Source organism: Phoca vitulina, unplaced genomic scaffold (genome assembly GCF_004348235.1).
Source record: "Phoca vitulina isolate PV1807 unplaced genomic scaffold, GSC_HSeal_1.0 scaffold28, whole genome shotgun sequence".
Lineage (NCBI taxonomy): Eukaryota > Metazoa > Chordata > Mammalia > Carnivora > Phocidae > Phoca > Phoca vitulina.
This window is the reverse complement of record NW_022589731.1, coordinates 12880249-12901930: the sequence shown is the minus strand read 5'-3', so window position 1 is coordinate 12901930 and position 21682 is coordinate 12880249. Positions and strand designations below refer to the sequence as shown.

The following is a 21682-nucleotide window of genomic DNA, read 5'->3' as shown; positions in this document are numbered from 1 at the left end:
GAGGGTGAAGAATTTTATTGCCAGTAAAAAGCTTTGATAAGTTGAGAAGATAATAGTTACCAAGCATAATCAGTCACCGAGTTAGCAATATTTGGCCCAGAAAGATGTAGTATGACTTTAACTTCACATTGCATGATGTCCTGTAATTCTCTAAAATTCAAATTTTCAAGTGTTAGGAACCCAGCGGGATTTGAGGTGGATGAAGCTTGGCAATTTTTTCAGAGTAATACTGTTTGCTTGGCCTCTCCAAAAGGATGGCTGAAATGGACTTTACCTACAACTCTGTACGCTTTTTGTGTTTTTGTTATACAAGGCTTCTCTCATGACAAACGTTAGACAATTAAAACAAATAGGGCAATCATTTTATTTTTAAATGATTATATTTTTGTAGTCACTGGTTTTGTCAATTTATTTCTCCAGGAGGAAAATCAACATTTAAAGGGTCCAAAAAGAAGCTAATAAAATTACTTGATTGTTTTTAGGAGACATTTACAACCTTTGCTCACTTTTTTTTTTTTTTTTTTTTTTTGAGAGGTAAAATATCACAGGGAGGCAAAAACAACCAGCTCCACTCCCGCCCCCTCTCCCAAAAAACCCACAGGCTATAGATAAAATTATTCTAAGAATTAGTCTTATTTTTAATGCATAGAAAATAGCAAAATGATCATGCCAACATAAGGAATATATACTATAGTTAACAAGTGCCTAATTATCAAAACAATGATAGTCATGGCTCGATGCAACCTAGCAATCTTATATATGATGCAACTACCTATTGTATGATCATTCCTGTTATATATTACATTTGATCCTCATCAAATGAAGCTGACTATGTATAAATGGCATCATGAAATAACATTGAATATCACAATAGGGTCATATTCCACTACGGCACGATCACAGCATGCAAGGAACTATGCATTAGCTGTAAACAGTAAAGTGTCATTACCTTCCAGAAATCCAAAGAACATGAAAAGTACATAGATAGTACTAAACATCAATTATATTTAAATGACTTTCATAGTGAACGAAGCTGTATTGTATGAGGCAGCTCTGGATGTCTCTGTCACTGCTTTCTACATATATCCTGTAGTCACCCTGAAGGGAAGAAAAGAGTTTCAAACAAGATCTGTTAATGCTACTGAGTTCTAGGGAACTGTTGTCAAAATGAGGCCACATAGGATTCTATGTCCCAGTGTGAAAGCTCTTTTAAATCATTTCTCCTTTCTGCCATGATTCGGATTTGTGAATTGTTAAGAATATGCTCAATGTAGGCGACGATCAACTTATTTTTTAAATTGAAGACTTACTCTTGTGACATCAGTGTGTTCAGCTTAGAAATAAGAATACTGTAGACCCTTGCCAGCTCTTCTCTACTTGTATTCTAAGTGGATAGTTGGCAAGAAGGAACCTGGATCATATTAAAACTTGGGAGGTGTCACCTCTAAAATACTTTTCATGATATTTGTAAAAGGTAGATAAAAATCTAGCAGCTAGGAGAGGAAGGCCAACAGAAGATGATCTGTTTTTACAGAAATGCAGATGGATCATTTAGGTCTGATCCAATGATTCCGAGGCAATTAAAAAAAACTACCACAGTAGAGCTGAACCTTACACACAGTAAAATGACCATTTCAGCTCTCTTCAGGTTTGGTATTGGAGGGTTTTTGGAAGGAGGGGAAAAACTGATTGCTGGACAGGTTTTTCCATGCTCTATCAGCTCTGATAATGAGTTAGGCAGTTGGCAAGGATGACAGGAATGTCCTTTTCACTCAGAATTCTAATAAACCTCCTGTGAAGTTGCACATACCATCCATCCAAATGGACTCATTTTGGTCTGCATTCCAGTTAGGTGGAAAAGAGTCACATTCTCAAACTGAGTGTGGACATGATATGGTCATGTGGAATATTTAAATACACTACCCTACATCCCACTAAACCCCAATCTTGCTTTTACATTTACAGTGAGATAAAACAACATTTAAAGCCATTGCAATTTGTTCATTTCCTGTTCATATACAAGTGATTTAAGTTTGCTTATGAGGCAAAAACTGTACAATTCTCATCATCCAGGCATTATAAAATGTCTTTCTTTAAAGTCTTGGGATATAAACAGTTTGGTTTATATGAATTACATATTTTCATCTGCATTAAGAAACAATATACATCTTTTCCAGCGTAATTTAATGTTATCTATGATAAGCCTAAGAGAGTCGTAAAAACTGACTTTATCGCCCGTGACCATCAATACTGTTACTTTCATAAAAGTCACGAACATTCTCTGGCCACTCGGGTCATTGTCCTTTTGGAGGGAACTGTACTTGAGCCTTGGGACCACACAGAGATTTGCCTCCATAAAAACTGAGGCCATAGACCAGCCTTAATGGAAGCCATTTACAAAATCAAAACACTTCAGAATATCCAGGAGCAGTTTCTGTTTCTCAGACACAAGTTCCTTGACGTGTTGAGAGGTGGTGTTTTCGATTTCGGACTCCTGAAGTCTTGTCTTTACTATCTGAAGGCTTCTGTTGTGAAATATCTATTAGGGCACTGGCAATTGCAAGGCCTGCAAGAAGAGGAGAAAATCATTCAAATATTTGGTGAGACATCTCCAGGACAGTGACAGTGGTGTCTTGGCACCCTACTTTTTATTGTTTTATATTTAGTCATCAAACATTTAGCTGTTTATTGGAAGTTATCATGTAGTTTGCCCTTTACTTAAAATGTTTCTACAACTGAGACATACGAATGTCACACATGAAGAAGAACAAGGACCTAGCAGTTAATTGACTCTGACTGTGGATGATCAAATTCAGTGTGTGACAAAAACATCACAACCAGCTGTGGATATGACCCCACACCTTAGTTCCCATGTCTGAACACAAGTTTGTTCTAGCTGTACACAGAATTTTCAGTGTTACCATTATTTTTGTGTGTGTAGAACAAAAAGCCATTGTATTAAGATTTTTCTAAAAATTTTGAGCAGTTTTAGGTTTAAAGAAAAATTGAGCCAACATCGATACATGATTACCAACCAAAGTCCATAGTTTACATTAGGGTTCTCTCTTTGTATTGTACATTCTATGGGTTTGGACAAATGTATAATGTCATATATTCAACATTAGAGTATCACACAGAGAAGTCTCACTGCCTTAAAAATCCCCTGTGCTTTACCAACTTATTCCTCCCCTTCCCCTGAGCCTCCGGTAATCACTGATCTTTATTAAAAGTCTCTATAGTTTTGCCTTTTCCAGAACGGCATATAGTTGGAGTCATATAGTTGGAATCATTGTACCTAGCCTTTTCAGACGGTCTTATTTCACTTAACAATATGCCTTTAAGTTCCATCATATCTTTTTTGGTTCAATGGCTCATTTCTTTTTGGAATAATATTCCATTGTATGGATGTACCACAGTTTGTTTATCCATTCCCCTATTGAAGGATAGCTTGACTACTTCCAATTTTTGGCAATTATAAATAAGGCAGCTATAAATATCTATGTGCAAGTTTTTATGTAGACGTAAGTTTCCAATTCACAAATACCTGGGAACATGATCATTGGACCACATGGTAAACCTGGTTTTAGCTTTTTGAAAGAAACTACCCAACTATCTTCCGTGGGAGCTGTGCTATTTTGCATTCCCACCAGCAATGAATGAGAGTTCCTCATTCATTGTACCACATCTTTGTCAGCATTTGGTGGTGTTGGTGTGTGGGATTTTAGCCATTCTAATAGGTATGTAACTAAATCTCATGGTTGTTTTCATCTGCAATTCCATAATAAAAGCATCTTTTTCATATGCTTATTTGTCAGATGTATATTTTTTTTGGTAAGGTATCTGTTCAGATCTTTTGCCCATTTTTAATTGAACTGTTTGTTTTCTTATTGTTGAGTTTTAAGAGATTTCATTTACATTTTATATACCAGTCCTTTATCAGATATGTGTTTTGCAAGTATCTTCTCCAAATCTGTGGCCTGTCTTTTCATTCTCTTTTTTTTTCAAGTGTTTTTAAGTAAGAAAACACCCAGGTGCAGAGTTGTGTTATGCACAAGCAGACATGGAAGAAAGACAGCTTGATATTTCTTAAACATAAGAAAAAAACCTTGAGTATTATCAGCAGACTATTAGCACAAAAGTGGATCTCTAGCTATCATAGGTAATTTAAAGAATACTGTTTTGTTGCATCATTTTGTCTATTGATTGACAAGAACATTTGGTAAAGTGTTCATGGATAATAAAGACGTTCCTAAATTTGTAGAAGCAATGGCCCAGCCAGATACTCTGGTTTATCATAGCTATACATGAAGCATTTTAGTTTCTGTTGAGTCTCATATAATTCTTTTTTTTTTTTTCAAGATTTTATTTATTTATTTGACAGAGAGAGACACAGCAAGAGAGGGAACACAAGCAGGGGGGAGTGGGAGAGGGAGAAGCAGGCCTCCTGCTGAGCAGGGAGCCTGATGCAGAGCTCGATCCCAGGACCCTGGGATCATGACCTGAGCCGAAGGCAGATGCTTAACGATGGAGCCACCCAGGTGCCCTGAGTCTCATATAATTCTTGAGTAAAACAAAATGTGCCAAGTCACCATACTAAACCAAGAGACCAGCCTGCTTGCTTTAAGGAGGTGACTAAAGGACTTTTGGTTCATTTTCCCATCTCCCGGGTCTTGGAGACTTGACCCTGGGTTGAGCTGAACCAAGCCCTGAGCCCTACAGACATCTCCTCAATGTGCTGCTCTTAGAAGAAGGCCTCACTTTTGGATCTTAAGCTATGCAAGATGCCATTGAATTATTTTACTTCTGTAGGTCAATTTTTTCTAGGTAAGCCTCAAATATGACCTGGCAAGAACAGAACTCCAGAGGTTTATGAACAGAAAGAAATGTCAATGGAGGGAAACAGTGTTAAGAGGAGGGTCAACAAGCCTGGTGCAGTATTGTAGAAGTCAAGGGACGTCAGGGTTCAAGGAGTCTGCGGAGAGTACCAAATGGGCCAGCAGTGAGGCTGGGTGCAGAGCCCATTAGAGTTCCTCAAAGAAGATTTGGATGATCTTTGAGTCATTTCCATACCTAACTGAGGAAGGAAGTCTGAAAGTTAAGTAGGGAATGGGGTGAGAGGCAATGTGACAACACATATAAATCCCATGTTCAAGCTATTTGGCACTGGAAAGAGGTAAGTGAGCTGGTACACAGGGGAAGTAACAGGTCAGAGGAGATATATGTGAATACCTAGGATCATCTGAGTACATATAATTTTTAAAGGAAAAAGGAGTTTTATGTACATGTGAGAACAGAAGAGAAGGTATTTTTGGAGAAGGAGAAATTAACGATGCTAGGGAGGGAAAGGATTAAAAAGTTACAGTAATCACTGGCTAGGCTGATAATCTTAGATATTTACCTTTTAAGGGTTGCTGTTAAATAACCTGCTCTTTTAGGATATTGAATAATTATTCTGAATTGCTTAGAGATAACACAAGTTCAAAGGTTCAAAGTTTAAATAAATATTGCTTTCTTGACCTCTGAAGAGCACATATGAACTTCTGAAGTGTCCCACATAGATGTTTCAACCATTATTCTGCTGTAGGAAATAGTTACTTTGTTTTTTCTTCAAGGGAGGGAGCTGAAGCACATGTTTTTTTAAAAAAAGACTAACAGGCCCCGGTTGTGCTAACAAAAAATTCAGTACAGGCAGACCTAAAGTTTCCCCAGATCTCTTGGCATCCTTCTGTCATAATTCACAACCTTCTGTTATTTCATTCCTGGCACCCTCTTATCCAGAGACAGCCAAATATGACAAAGAATATATGTCTCCTTTAATGTAGACAGAGACCACTTCCACTAATTGCAATGATCACAGCTTCTAAGTATGAAATCATGTTATTCATTAAACTACTGCATGACCCAGTCCAAAGGAGCTCTGAAAAACGATACTTTTGCATTTACATGTGGCTACAAATGTTGTTTCCCTTACAGAAGCTATAATGTCAGGAGAGGAGCAAACCATTTGAGTTGCCCAAACAAGCAATTCCATCTAATCTGAAACTGCCAACGTACCTTTGTATTTCAGGGTATTGGAATTCTGAAGCCTAATTAAAGTAGTGTCTCACAAATATCCTGGGTTTGCTAATGATTTGTAAGCTTGGAAACACATTCCGTTGAAAATAGTAAATCTATAAGCCAGACTTCAGTCCTTAATTTACAAATAAAATCGCATTATCATGCTTATTTTTAATTTGACAAATTTTTGTTCTTTCCTGTGGAAATGGAGCTACCAACTACATTTACAGATTCTGCATAAATGGCCACATGTATGTGGGAACCTTGGATTCCTGCAGGCAATGATGTTTAGTGTCCCCCACGTGTCCTCCTAGAGGACGCTCCAAGGGCCACGTGCCCACTCTCATTCTCTGGAGGGGCCAAATGATATTTTCGCTTAGATTTAAGCTTGGGTCCTTTATACTACTACACAGCTTGTAGCACCCCATGAGTTACTTTTTTTTATAATCTTGTAATTTAATTATGAACAGCATAATGATCATAACTGCATGCGTGTTTATGTCAAATTGTTGGGTATAAGTTTTTATTACTATTATTGCATTTCTTCATATTGTACTGTATGGAGAACTCTAACACAACAACCCAGAAATTGCTAGGTCCTCATTCAACCTACAAGAAGCCCTGGACAGAAGAATAAATAAGAGGAAGCAGGTCCCAGACTTCCCAAAGTGTCTAGTGTGTGGAAGACTCTTTAAAAAAGAGAGAAAGATTGAGAAATCAAAATAGTTTCTATCCTTGCCCTTCAGTATACTTTATTGTAGGGAATCTTAATTGATAAAAAAGAAAAGTGGACAGTAGCTCTTTAAGAAAACCAATATTACTCCCCTCTCTCTGCATGTAACATGTGTATGTTGATGGGAGAGACTGACTATATAAACAGGCAATAGCCAGATGACAACATAACTCCATCCCACAGATGCAGCCACCTGCTCAGGAAACCAGCCCCTATATCTGCAATAACCAGACTAGGAAGCCAGCCTGCCATGTCAGGTTTGTGCGAAGTCAGACTGCTATCTCTAATAACAATCCAGGAAGTCAAACAATTACCTCCGTAACAATGGGTCCCACCTGCCCAACTTGATTAATAACTGACAACTTCCCTAATTTTTGTCCCAGCTTCCAACTTAGGACCAACCAGAGAAAGGCAAATATGCACCCCTAACCAATCATATAGGATGCCCCGTTTCTAGTTAACCTGACTCTAGCTTTCCTGTGCCAATAGCTTCCAGTCGGTGCATACTTGAAGACTTCTCTTTTTTCCACTGTATCCCACATATTTGCCTATTTTTAAGTGTCTGCTGAAACGTAAGCCAGCAATGGCGGGTGGCTCCCTTGCTGAAGCAAGTTCTGAATAAATAGCCTTGCTTGTTATTTCATTGGTCTTAGTTTACTTTCACACTGGTGATGAAGAGATAAAGGTAGCTTGAGATCTTTCCCGGGTTGTTTTTTTTTTTAATGCATCAATTAAATAAAAACAACTTAAAAATAATTTATCCATGTTGCCCTTTGAGGCAAACACTTCCTCCTTGTTTAGATTTCCCTGGGAAATTTGTCCCCTGGGGAGAGGTTTTCTGGTGCTGACCCCACACTCCCCGGGCCATAGAGGAAGCGCTTCCTGCCAATAGGACGCCATTCAGTGGTACATGCTGCCTGTGGTTTGAGTTGCATCACTCTAGAAGATCATTTTTCAAAACATCACACAAATCATCTGATGAAATCCACTTATTGTGTTCTCTAGGCCTAGCATAGTTCCTTGTTATCAAAGCAATACAATTAACCAGGGCAACAATTCATTATTTTAGACTGGTGGTCTAAAGGAATTGCATTTACCATGTCAAGATGATGCACAGATGCCGCAAGCTAGCAGAATTTACATCAAAATATGCCGGCACATTCAATAAAAATGCTGGGGTTTAAATATTTATTATAAGCTTTACTTCTTGCACTTTTAGTTTTTAAATACCAGGCACTATGACATTTAGATTATTTAAATATGGATTATAAACCTCGTAAGAAAGAAAGTACCCTCTTCTGTTCCCTATTCCATTTGCCGTGGCCTTGTGGTGTTGCAAACTAGCCCTCGCTAATGTGGAACGTCACCCGTGGCTGTTGTGGACCACTCAGGGCTGGGCGAGCTGGGAAGGAAGCGGACTCCTTTGGGACCACGCAGATTTCCTTCAGAACAGGGGCACAATTTAGTAGTTACTGGTTTGGACGCCAAGAGCTACCACAGATATTTAGGAAATAAGTAGAAGATACACCAAAATCAGACCTTTACCCAGATTCTTAGGGAAAAAAACCCCCAGCATTTCTTCCTAAAATTAAGAACTTTGTTTCTCAATAAACGCATGCAGACATGCCCTAAAAAGAAAGCAATAGAAATGACTAAGAGCTACATATTTACATGGTAAATATATCTTTTTAAACCACTAAATTTGCAATGAAAACCATCAAGGAGAAACATTAGGAACTGAGTTATCTTTAGGAAAACTCTAGTTCTACTAAAGCGAAGTGGTGTTAGTAGACTCCAGCGGTAACAGTGTAATCATAAAACTACTGATTTGTGTTTTTTTACAATTATGCAGAACAATTAATAAGTACAGTAATAAAATACTGCACATCAAGTGAAATTGCCTTGGAAAGAACATCCTCACTTTATATACAAACATAGCACTTCCATTTTACATTTGAACAAAGCCTCAGAAAAGTCATTCATTTTGAAATGCTCTCCTCCCAAGTCTGTGTAAAAGCAGGCACCACTATATATTTTAATTTTCTAGGAAAACAGCTTCATTAGGCGTGAAAGGTTAATTGCAGGTTTAAGTGGAGCTCAGGGAACAGTGCAGGGTCTGCGGTGAATTACACAGTCTGCTTTAGGACGACTTGAATGAATGCTGTAAACTGTTTGCCCTGCTGAAATGTTTTACTACCTCATTTACTATCTGTCTTCTTTTACAGCTTGTATTTGTAGTTCTTCTAAACCTTTAATGGCTACAGTTTTATTTCACTGTAATCAGATTTAAATGGAAATACCATGCTGGGATGTTTAAATGTTTTCCTTCTGATTGTATATAGCCACATACTACTGATCAGAGTCCTGGCTATCCTTCACGTGATTAAGAAAGTGACTTTGGGAAACTGATGTTACCTAGACTCTAGCTATTGTGCAGACTTAATTTAACATTCAGTGTGGCCACCCTTGCCAATATGCAACTAGGGCTGGATACATAATTAGAAAATATGCATTTCCATTTTAATTTATCCGTTGGAAGGCCAGTGCAACTGAAGTCATTATTAGGCAAAACTCCAAAGGTTACATTGTTGAACCAAAATTGAAATACTTCAAGTACTGAAAACACTGGAATGACAAATGGACTAGTCATATTTGTCTGAGAGTTTAAAGAAATGTTTCCCTTCACCTACTAAGAACCAATAACTACAGATGTCAGTGTTTAAGTACAAATTATAACTGTATTCTGCTTATACAATTTTGTTCGGTCTTTAACACATCATAATATTTTAAAATTTAATTGAAAGACACACCGTACAAGTTTTATGAAATTTAATCCTACTCTAGCACCACAGATGCCACTTTCTGTAGCATTGCCAAGTGTTCCCTAAATTGTATATGGACTATTCTCTGATTGGTTAGAATATGCTGAGTAAATAATGGTCACTACTGTCTCAAGTCATTGTATCATGCAAATCCTCATGCTTTTTTAACATGTAAAGCTTCTTTTGGATCTTACCAGTTCTTTTTTCTTTTTAATTCTTTTTTAGATTTATTTATTTGAGAGAGAGAGAGCGAGCGAGCACACAGAAGAAGAGGGAGAAGCAGACTCCCCGCTGAGCAGGGAGCCTGATGTGGGGCTCTACCCCAGGACGCTGGGAGCGTGACCTCAGCGGAAGACAGATGCTTAACCTACTGAGCCACCCAGGCACTCTGGATCTTACCAGTTCTAATTTTAATTACATAGCAAAAGATTTTACTAATTCATTTAAAATATTTTGATATTTTTTTTTAGAGCCACCAACATTACCAGAATCAGCCTTGCAGCTACCCTTCCACATTGTTAAGTAAATTTCCAATTGACAATTCCCTCATCCTAAGCCACCTGGGGAAATATTTCCTGGTATTTTCTTCCTTCAATTAAAGAAATCTGATATATGATAATTATTTTAAGCCCCAATCATCTTTAAATTAATTAAAGTGCTTGCTGATCATTCACTGGAAAAATCAAACTATGGCAATATTGTAATAATGGCAATATTTTATTTTCCATTAGGTAGAGACATTGTATTTTAGCATTTCTACTAGTAAAATGTCATTGGTTGCTTTAAATTAAATGAATTTAATTTATAAATTATAGTATTTATAACTATAAGTATTTTATAAAGCTAATTAATAATTTTAATAATAAAACAATCAGTTACTACCACTACTAGTAAGAAATCACAATCAAATTACAAATGTACAGAAAACTCCAAAGTCCTAAGTATCAAGAAAGTGTCTGAAGAGCAGATCACTTCACTCAACTATTATTTCCTGAGTGCCTACCATATATGCCAGGCACTTCCCTGAGTCCCTAAGAATGTAGCCGTGTAAGACAGACAAGATAAGAGATTGTATATTCCATGGAGCTTCCTTTATAGTGGGCCAAGTTCTTGCATTCGTTTGACCAAGTTATTGTGAAGCTTAAATGTGAAGGGCTTAGGAAAGCACCTGGCACCTAAGTGCTCGAAAACATCAATCATCATCACCATCATCATCACCATCATCGTCATCACCAAGTGAGAAGTTTGAAGTCAAGTAGGGAGCAGTTGACAAAACACAGGGCACTCAAAACTTTGCTTCTATCCTTTAATAGCACTCATTCATTTATCCAACAGCTGCTGTGCCTACTGTGTGGGATGCCAAATAAGGAACAAAATTGGATAGAAAGGTGAATTCAAAGACTCGAGGACAGCATCAATTTAGAACAACATTGTCAGTGAGGTGGTACAGTGTTCAGTCCTCAAACCAGAATTATTTTGATGCCTTGGATAACCAAATTGAGAACTTGCTCATAGAGATACAGATGACTTATGTGTGTTGCCACTCATTATAGAATATGAAAATAATTGAAAGTGGTAACGGCAAATAGAGGAAAGGCAACATTCAACAGAGAAAGCACTGTTTATATTAATAGTGCTTGTATTATTGGAAATACTACTACTAATTAACTTTTATCCACTTTTTAGAGTTAAAAAAATGCTTTCCCATTGATAATCTAGGTTGTTTCTCAAGACAATTGTGCTGAAGTGGGTCAGGAAGTTCTTTCTATCCCCGCTTCACTAATGGCCCAAATGAGGCACAGAGTAATGAAGTGCGTAGTCCAGGCTCACACAGTTGGTGCTGGGGCGGCATGTGAGCCCAAGCCTTCAGATCCTTTGACTTGAACTCTGCTCGCTTTATACCATTAGAAGGAGATTGCTACTTTCGTACAAATGAGTAGCACATGATTTTGAGCCAAATGGGGGAAAAAAAGCAAAACTCAAAAACTGGTAGAGGTGTGAAATCAGTTAAGGCCAAAGGCATTAATTAATGCTGATGGCAATAAAAACAATAACAGTAATATTTTTTTAAAAAGCTCTATTCTGTTAACATTGACTGAAAGCTTCCTATAGGCCAGACATTGCCCTCAGCACTTGATGTGCATTATTCTATCCATTTATGCAGATAGGAGTAGATGACAGCACAGGTTCAATCAAAAAAATGTGTTGAGGGCATATACAGCTGGCACGGTTGAGGTGGGTTGTTGTCAAAGAGTCGTTATCGGGGCGCCTGGGAGGCTCAGTCGGTTAAGCGTCTGCCTTCGGCTCAGGTCGTGATCCCAGGGTCCTGGGATCGAGCCCCGCATCGGGCTCCCTGCTCAGCGCGGAGTCTGCTTCTCCCTCTGCAACTCCCCCTGCTTGTGCTCTCTTGCTCTCTCTCTCTCTCTATCAAATAAATAAATAAAATCTTAAAAAAAAAAAGTCATTATCAAATAGCATGAAGCTAGGGCAACAATACAAGCGCGCCTAGATTTGCTAATAACCACACGGAGACAAATTCTACGAAGTAGGCCCAAGGCATGAGGGGAAAAAATGTAGAGGGGAGACCTCTGGGGTGGGTGTGGAGGTCAAAGATTCCCAGGGGAGGTGATTTCTGAGCTGAGGTTTGAAAGATGAGAAAGGACTACTCAGACGAGGCCTGGGCTGAGCAGCGCAGCGTGTTCTGGGTGGAAAGGAACTAACACTTCACCAGCACGGAGGGTAAGGGCATTTGAAACTTCTGGACATTTGCTCTGGGTGGAGCATAGGTGGGAAGAGGAGAAGAATGAGAAAGAAGGGAGAGAGGGAAACAGAAGGGAGTCCATGAGACAGCCCCAGGTGCCAAACCTGGAAATAGATGTTTCATCTGCAAGCCAGGAAGAGCCACGGGATGATTTTAAGGAGCAGAGAGGCATCGCCAGATCTTTATTTCAAAGAGACACTCCTAGTGGTAGCTCAGACGGATGGGAGTTGGGGGTAAGGCTAAGATAATTATAACCAGATAAGAAAATGGTGATAAAGAGAGAGAAAAATGATGAGCAGGACAGATATTTTAGGAGAGATTAATGTGGGAGATGAAAAACGGAGAAATCTAGCACGACTCCCAGCTTGCTGGCTTGAGTGGCCAAGTGCATACAAATGCTATTCACTGGTATATGAAGGAGGAACAGAACAGCCAAGGAAGGTGGTGGATCATTTGTTCAGTTCTAGACGTACTGAGTTCAATGACCTGTCGGACATCTTAGTGGAGCTGTCTAGCTGGATATGTGGGTGGGAAGCTCAGGAATAAAGTTTAGCCCAGAGATACCCAGGGTGTTTTGCATGGATGGAATCTGAAGGCTTTGTAAGTATAAGTTAAGTAACACTAGCTGTTATAATAGTTAAAGCCTGACATCTCAGTAGCTCAACATGTTAGTTTATTTCTCACCATGTAAAGTCCAAGATGAGTGTGCTGACTGGTGTCAGGACACGTGTGGGGGAAAGAGGAGAGAGTGAGTGCAGTGCCTGTCCTCTGTAGTTACTCAGGGACCTGGCTGATGGTGGTTCTGCCATCTTCAGCTGGGTTTCCACGGGTGCCTTGAGCATTGACATCTAGGTGGCAGGTGGGAGACGAGAGGGTAGAAAAGCTCATGACACTGTGCCCCATGCCATTAGCAAGTACTACTCTGCAGAAACAGCGCTCCACTAAAGGAGGGATGTGCAAATGTTGGGTGGAGAGCCAGCAGCCTCTGCCACCAGGGTGGATGCGGCTGCCCTTGGTAGAAAGAACAGAGTAAGAAGGAGATAAGACCGAGAGGAGAGGGCTGGCAATGGTGGAGGGGAGCCCATGAGAAGACAGACCACCCAGAGAGGTAGGAGAAAGGCAAAAGCAAGACTGTCCACAGACCCTGTAAGAAGACTAGTCATGGGCTGGTTCTAACCTGTGGATCCTGTTTCTGTTTATAACAAATAGCCACCAAATTCCATGACAACTATAAGCCAGCTGAGTGTGTGGCTTTCAAGCTTTTCCTGATCTGAAATTCAGAATGTCCCTTGAGAGATGTCTCTTGGAAGGAAGTTGGAGTAGGTGGTTCCTGAGGTCTCTCTGGCTCTACAGATTTATGACTACAGCTCCCTTTCTTCAGCAGGCCTGCGGCAAGGACCCAGATGCCACTGTGCACCTCCTCTCTTGTACACGCTCCCAAGGGGCCGCAGAGCAGGCCGCGACAAGCATGACTGCGAAGTCAGGGGACTGGCTGGGTCCAAGGACTCCCTTGCTAGAGACGTGCATTTGTTCTTGCTGCTTAAGGACTTATGAAAGCCTGCACATACTTCTACCAGAGTGAGAACCACACCGGTAACAGTAGGTATGGTTTGTACTTACTGGTGGATGTGGTTTCCATGATGCCGATAACACTAATCAAGAACTGACTCCAAGTCTCATATCCGAGAAGTAAGGAGGATGGACGGTGTCCAAGATCAGTCTGGGATTAACCTTATGTCTAGCAATGTCTGGACAACCGAATAGTTTTTTCCTTAAAAAAATTAATTTTCTAACTCTTTATGTTACAATAGAATTTTGTATTTTAACTCTGCCTACCCCCAAGACCGGGAGCACTTTAAATGTAAGAGCTGTGTTTTTACTCACCTTTCTATCCCAATGCTTAGTCTAAAATAGGTAGTCAATAAATACTACTTGAATGAGGATTAAATGCGGTATCATGATTCTGTGTGCTGCTAAGGAAGTGAATTCTGATTAGAGGTCTCAGTGTTATTTTATCTTAAAGATATTCAGAAATAGAGGCTGGTCTCCTTATTTTCTCTATTCCTGTACTTACATGCAAAGAAGACAGTGAGTGGAGCATAGGAATAGTGCAGGGCAGGGAGGGACCACCACAGCACCAGGGTACCTATAAATAGTCTCTTGTCCAAGAAGCTGACCTAGGGGAGAATCTCCTGCCTGGGGCCATTGTGCTCCCCCTAAGGCCTGAACATGCTTATGCCCAGAGAGTGAGAGCAACACTAGCGAGCATCTGGCTCGGTATCTTGGTCAACATGGTCTATAAACAGGTTTTAATATCTGCGGCTGTGTGTACAATATTGATGAAAAATTGAAACAGCTGCAACACTTGCTTGGCAGCAAAGCATTAGCAATTCAGCTCTCCCTAAATGTCTTTGGAGAGACTGAGTATTTTCAATCAACTCTGTAAGTCCCATCATAAGCTTCTTTCAGTTGCCGAAAGAACCACTTCCCAAAAGGAAAAATCAGTTCACCTTTCAAGTTCTGATCTCTCTCTGGAGATTTGTGCAAAGTTAGAGCCAACACAAAAACACAAATAATTTTTTTGAGCTCTGATACCTATTTATAAGAAATTAGATTTAATTTTCAGTCAAGGTTAAACAGTGTTGGTGTGTTGTGAATCACTGTTTTCCACAGCATTTATATAAGAATACATGAGAGTACAGTAGACAGACTCAAGCTTAAAATACCACGTAGTGCCTATAGACCACGTTGACTATTAAAAGGCAAGCTATCAACTTAAAAAAAATGAAGTTTAGTATTGTCCAAGGTGACGTTTCTGCTCCCCTAAGTTCATAGCAGTCAATTTATGCCTTCCATTTAAAACTCTTAGATCATAGCAAAAATGGGAGGGAAAAAAAGCAAGATAAAATTATGCAAATCCTCACTGCTAGCCATTTAGATAAAATGGAAGAGAAAAATGCTATACAGAATCATGATTTTTCCATTAATATTATTATAAATTGCTTAGACCTTACCAAAAGTTATTACAGATAACTTAATGGCCAAAGGCATTTTAACAAAAACAGATGGGTCTGTAACCAAATTGATCCTTGATAAATCTCCTTTGCTGAAGGAAAAGGCAGTATAGTTGGACAGTGTATTTCCCAAAACAGACTCCAAACCATTCCTCTGATGTTTGCTAAGTGATCCAAGACCCCAGATAGTACACATTCTCTCCAGTAATTCAAAACAGGGACTTTGGGGAAGTAGTTTGTTTAAATGACCTCCTTTAATCTAACAGAAAATAGTATAAAAGAAACCTTCATTCGCTGAAGCAATTTTGAGAATCTGACCGAGCATGTCCCATAAATGCTGACCCTTCTGAGTGAAAAAAGGATCATTTTGCCCCACTTTGCCTTTGGAAACAATCAAAGTGTCCTGTGAGCTACTGTAAATTGAGAAGTGTCACAGAGAGTCAGCACTAGTGGGAACCTTTCAAACTCTACAGGCAGGTAAATCATAGAGGGAGCAGACTTCAGAATGATCTGGAACTTTCTGATGTTATATCCACGGGGATAAATATGGCCCTGCATTCATTCCAAGGTATCTGCAGACACAAAAATTCCCATACATTGTTCTACAATCCCTGACTATAGTTTCCTAAATGACCATAGTTTCCTAAATTTCCAAATGTATTTATAGAAGGGATATCTTGCTAATCATAGCTTCTTCACAGGGTGGCAATGAAAGGGGTTAAGAGATGGATGGAGACAGAAATTCTTATTCATACATGTCATTATAGATGGCCCACTGGAGAGAGAATCAGAATGTCATTTGTGGGAGAGATGGAAGACTTTGCCTTCTTTATTAGGCATATTCACTTTGGATTTTATCTACCTACTTTCAGTAAGTGCCTTAGCTGGCAGGAAGATGAAAAAACTTGCTTTCAGGTCAATAAAGGAAATCTCTTACGATCAATGGTTGATTAGAGCAGGCTCTTCTGAGCAGCAGGCTCTGGGCTGCATTCTGTAAAGGGTTTTCAAATTAGTCTTACTCTGAGGTCTGGGCAAGGGGCCAGTTCACCATCCAGCTGCCGCTGACTTTCAGCCCAATAGTTGATGAGTTCCCATAATTAGAGGAAAATATTTTTTTTTTTTAATTTATTTATTTATTTATTTATTTGAGAGAGAGAGAATGAGAGAGAGCAAGCACATGAGAGGGGGGAGGGTCAGAGGGAGAAGCAGACTCCCTGCCGAGCAGGGAGCCCGATGCGGGACTCGATCCAGGGACTCCAGGATCATGACCTGAGCCGAAGGCAGTCGCTTAACCAACTGAGCCACCCAGGCGCCCGAAAATATTTTTTTTTTAATAAAGAAAAGAAACTTATATTTTAGAGGACTTAAATCTAAGAAAGTATAGAAGTACAGCAGAAGTATGGTACTATCAGGTTTTTAAAAATGTATGTTTCAAGACACATAGATCAATGGAACAGGATAGAGAGCCCAGAAATAAACCCATGCGTATATGGTCAATTAATCTATGACAAAGGGCAGGAGAATATACAATGGGAAGAGACAGTCTCTTTAATAAATGGTGTTGGGAAAACTCAACAGCTACATGCAAAAAATGAAAGTGGAGCACTTTCTTATACCATACACAAAAATAAACTCAAAATGGATTAAAGATCTAAACGTTGAGACCTGAAACCATAAAACCCCTAACAGAAAACATAGGCAGTAATCACTTGGACATTGGCCTTCGTAACATACCTATGGATATGTCTTCTCAGGCAAGGGGAACAAAAACAAAAATCAACTATTGGGACTACACCAAAATGAAAAGGTTTTGCACAGCAAAGGAAACCACCAACAAAACAAAAAGGTAACCTACTGAATGGGAGAAGATGTTTGCAAATGATATATCTGATACAGGGCTAATATCCAAAATACATAAAGAACTTATACAGTTCAACACCAAAACCAACAACAGAAACATAATCTGATTAAAAAATGGGCAAAGTATATAAATAGACATTTTTCCAAGGAAGACATACAGATAGCCAGCAGACACATGAGAAGACACTCAAATCACTCATTATCAGACAAATGCAAACCAAAAACCATACCTCACACCAGTCAGAATGTTAGTATCAAAAAGACAAAAAACAACAGATGTTGGCTAGGATGTGGAGAAAAGGGAATCCTTGTGCACTGTTGGTAGGAATGTAAATTGGTGCAGCTTCTATGGAAAACAGTATGAAGATTCCTCAAAAAATTAAAAATAGAAATACCATATGATCCAGCAATCCCAATTCTGAGGTGTTTATCCAAAGGAGAAGAAAACACTAACCCCAAAAGATATAAGCACCCCTATGTTTACTGCAGTATTATTTACAATACCTAAGATAAGGAAACACCCTAAGTATCCATTGATAAGTGAATGGATAAAGATGATATGAAACTATATACTGGAATATTGGAATATAATGGAATGTTACTCAGCCATAAAAAAAGAATGAGATCTTGCCACTTGTGACAACACGGATGGACCTCAGCGGTGATACATTAAGTTGAAATAAGTCAGACAAAGACAAATACCGTATGATTTCACTTACACGTGGAATCTAAAAAACAAAATAAACAAATACCAGAAATGGACTCATAAAGACAGAGAACAAACTGGTGGTTGCCAGGGGAGGTGTAAAATAGATGAAGGGGATTAAGAGGGACAATCTTCCAGTTATAAAATAAATAGGACACGAGGATGAACAAGACAGCATAGAGAATATAGTAAATAATACTGCAGTGATGTATAGTGACAGATGGTAACTGCACCCTCTGTGATGAGCACTGAGTAATGTACAGAATCGTCAAATCACTATTTTGTACACCTGAAACTAACATAATTTTGTATGTCAACTACACTTCAATAATAAAAAATTTAAAAATGTTCACACACACACAAGTATATATACAAAATCAGATTTGGTTTTATATTCCTTACTCCAAACCCTCACTTATTAAAGCTGGAGAATGCAGATTAAAATTTTTATTTACAAAGGTACTTAAGACTTGCCCTTAAACGATGTAAAGGAGATATTGAAAGGCAAACTATAAGTGACTTATTTATAATTAAGTACAATGAGTCTCCCTTGCTTTTACAATTTTTATTTTTTATTTTTGTAAAAGTCTACCTTTTAAACACATTTTGACAAACAAGGATTGCAATAATCAGAACAAACACATGTGCCCTATGAATAAGTGCAGATTTTAATGAATTACATTTCATTCCCATTTCACTTTCCAGAGGTGCAAATGGCCAACCAGCTGTTTTTATTTCTTTGGTCAAGTACTAGTTGAGAGAAGAGAAGGTAGAGCTAAAAGTACTGACCTTGAGTCAATAAGCCACAATGCCAAAGGGCTATCCACTATTTGTAGAAAGCTAGGAGAATCTGCAAAGGATGGAAAGTCAGTGTACAAAATAGCAGATCCCAAGGCTCAGGGACTAGATGTCAAAAGTTCATCAGCATTACTCCCAGCTGCATACGTAGAGCCTTCTTTGAAGGGGATTGTAAACAGTGCTATCTGTAAAAAATATTGGGTGAGCTGCCTAAGATAAAATATGGCTTTTTTTGGTACAGAAACTACTTGTATGGCCAGAACTGACCCAGCTGAATCAGGAGCTAAACGAATTATACCCAAAATTTAACTTTAATTCAAATAAAAACAACAATTAAATTGTAGGTGGTGGAATTGCCTGGTTGTTGCGTTGAGCTGTTCAGATTGGTATTCAGTTATGGTGGCCTCCATGGCATGTCTAGATCATGTCTTGAACTTTATGATCAAACATGCAGAGTTGATACACTCCAATCCTGAACATGACCTATATTTAGATGTGCAATTAAACATGCAGAAGCACCTTAGGGGAAAAGTCTAATATATCTCTAGAACTACTGTGGGATGAAATAAATTATTCAGTCATTTTAGCTAATTTGGGAAAAGACGGGTTTAGAAGAAGGAAACAGGGTGCAGGATGCCTCCTGAAGATAATTTTAAAATATGGAGCACTGGTATTAGAGTGTAAATTGGACATAGTTAATCAACCACAGCTACATCTCCTGAATCCGGGTACATGGGGAGATACTTCCGTAACTTCTTAAAATGACCAATATTTTAATACAAAAGGATCTATACCATATTCTGTGAAAGGACTTTAGGAACTATACCACAAACTTCACAGGATGCTCTTTCACAGATTATTTAACCTTTCTCAAACATTTATGTTAGACTGACATTTGAAAAGAGAAAAAAATATATTTTTATATACAAAAGCAGTCTGTTCCACTTTCCATCTTTAATATATTGACATGTGTTTTGTTCTAGTATTAACTCAAAATTAGCTTTGAGATAAAAGTTCATATTAATTATCCCATAATGTAGTCTAATCACTGCTGACATTTTGAAAGATGGTAAGGCAGCCAAGATACACTTAAAAAGTGGGTGAAAATATTACATGTGTTCATCACAGGAAGCCTATGATGCTTCTCTGTGAGTTCATTTTCTCTTAAAGTAAAACCCAACAGGGACGACTATTGCAAGCAGGGTAGAATAATTGATGGTCTGACCTACTCAAGTGCGGACTCCTTCATACTTGGTACTTCTCTGGTTCCTAGACGATGAGCCAAAAGGATTTTGGATGTATTTCAGCTTTAATCTCATTGTTTTATAGATTCTTATAACTTTAGTGTAACATAAAAATCAGATAGAATGTGTCAAAGATTTACGTTTTAGATTTTTCTTTCTCAATTTAAATGATTAACCCTAGAATTAGTGAACATTGAATCTAATCTGGCACTGCCTTTTGAATTCAGTAAATGTTGCAAACTTTAATATTAAAAAAAGGTACTTTTATTATTATACAAAAAATTCCTAAATCCTAGTATGAAATATATGTAATCACACTTGGCATTAACAAAATTTTCCTTTTTAAAAATGTGAGCATAAATTAACCCCTATAAGGGTTTATTAGTCAATACAGAAGTTGAAATTTCTCCTTGTTGAACTGAGTGAAAATCAAGCACAAATGCAGGTACAATAGAAATGCAAAGGAAAATACTGATTTTGATTCTCTCATGTTCTTCAGAGAAGTTTTCGACAAAATGGGGTTCTCTGGATAGTTATGTTGAAGAACACAAGGATTCAGTGAGTTTGGTAATGACCTTTGTTTCTTATAATCCTTTTGAAGCGAATTTAGACATTGTTACAAGTATGAAAGAATCAAGCTTACAGGACATATCTCTAAAGTCATTCTTAAAATCTGATCCTTCCAATAAAGATGCTTTACACACACACACACACACACACACACACACACGTATGGAGTATTAGATTAAGTCCTAAGAACCAACAAATTGCAAAATACTCTATTACATTTATACTGGTACTCTTTGTGTTATCCATATGAACAGAAGAAGCAAAATACTCCCTTACTAAAAAAACAAAACAAAACTATTTTACTTCTGGTTTTGTTGAGAATTTCAAACAAGGAAAAAGGTAAGACAGTGATCATGAGAAACTGAATTTGGGGCCCTTCATTTGGGATAATTAACTAATCAATAGACAATTCTCCTTCTCAGGGACACATAGGACCAGACATTTACTAAGGAACTTTTCAGAGTTTCATTCAAGGTAATTAATACAGGCTTCAATATAGAAAATTACTTTTTAATGACTTTCTGTTCAAGTTACATGAATTTTATGTAAGGAAAGGCTTATGAAGTCTAAGATTTTCTTTCCACCCAAGTTATTAAAATTTGTATTTGAATATAGTTCCTTTCATTAACATTAAATCAGTTAGCTTTAATCTATGAAAAAGGACTGCTAAGTTTTACAATAGTTTGAACAGCTTTAATTTGCATTCATGAAAAAACACAATAAATTAATTTGCTACTTGGAAAGAATTTGACAAATGCATTAATCATGAAGAAACTGAATTCGGTTTTCTTTACTCTTTCTCACAAAGATGGATGTAAGATAAGAGACTACTGATTTAACCTTCTTTCAGCAAAATGAGATGTCATGATAATAATGGGGATATTCAGAGAACCAGGGAATTTTAGAGGTGGAAGGAATCTTAGAAATTTCCTGGTTTAACACATGGGGAAAGAACAATTCAGTATCTCAAACTGTCTGGAGGGAGGAAGGCAGAGTAGTGAAGGGGGATCATTTCATTTTCTCCATTGGAAAACACCGAAAAGTTAGAATTATTTAAGGACTAATTTGGTGTTTAATAACTTCGGTTCCTGTTGAACCCTGCTGCTTCTTGTCCCTG

At 38.2% G+C, this 21682-nt stretch overlaps 1 protein-coding gene across 1 annotated transcript in view; it reads right to left on the bottom strand.

The window, feature by feature from the left end:
* Positions 1 to 391: 391 nt before the first annotated feature.
* The window catches only part of ATRNL1 (attractin like 1), an 839540-nt gene continuing 818249 nt past the window's right edge, over positions 392 to 21682 (bottom strand). The window contains exon 29 of the mRNA XM_032423427.1: positions 392 to 2566. Within this exon, the coding sequence (XP_032279318.1) occupies positions 2442 to 2566 (125 nt within the window). The 3' untranslated portion in view covers positions 392 to 2441. The remainder of the gene's footprint in view (positions 2567 to 21682) is intronic.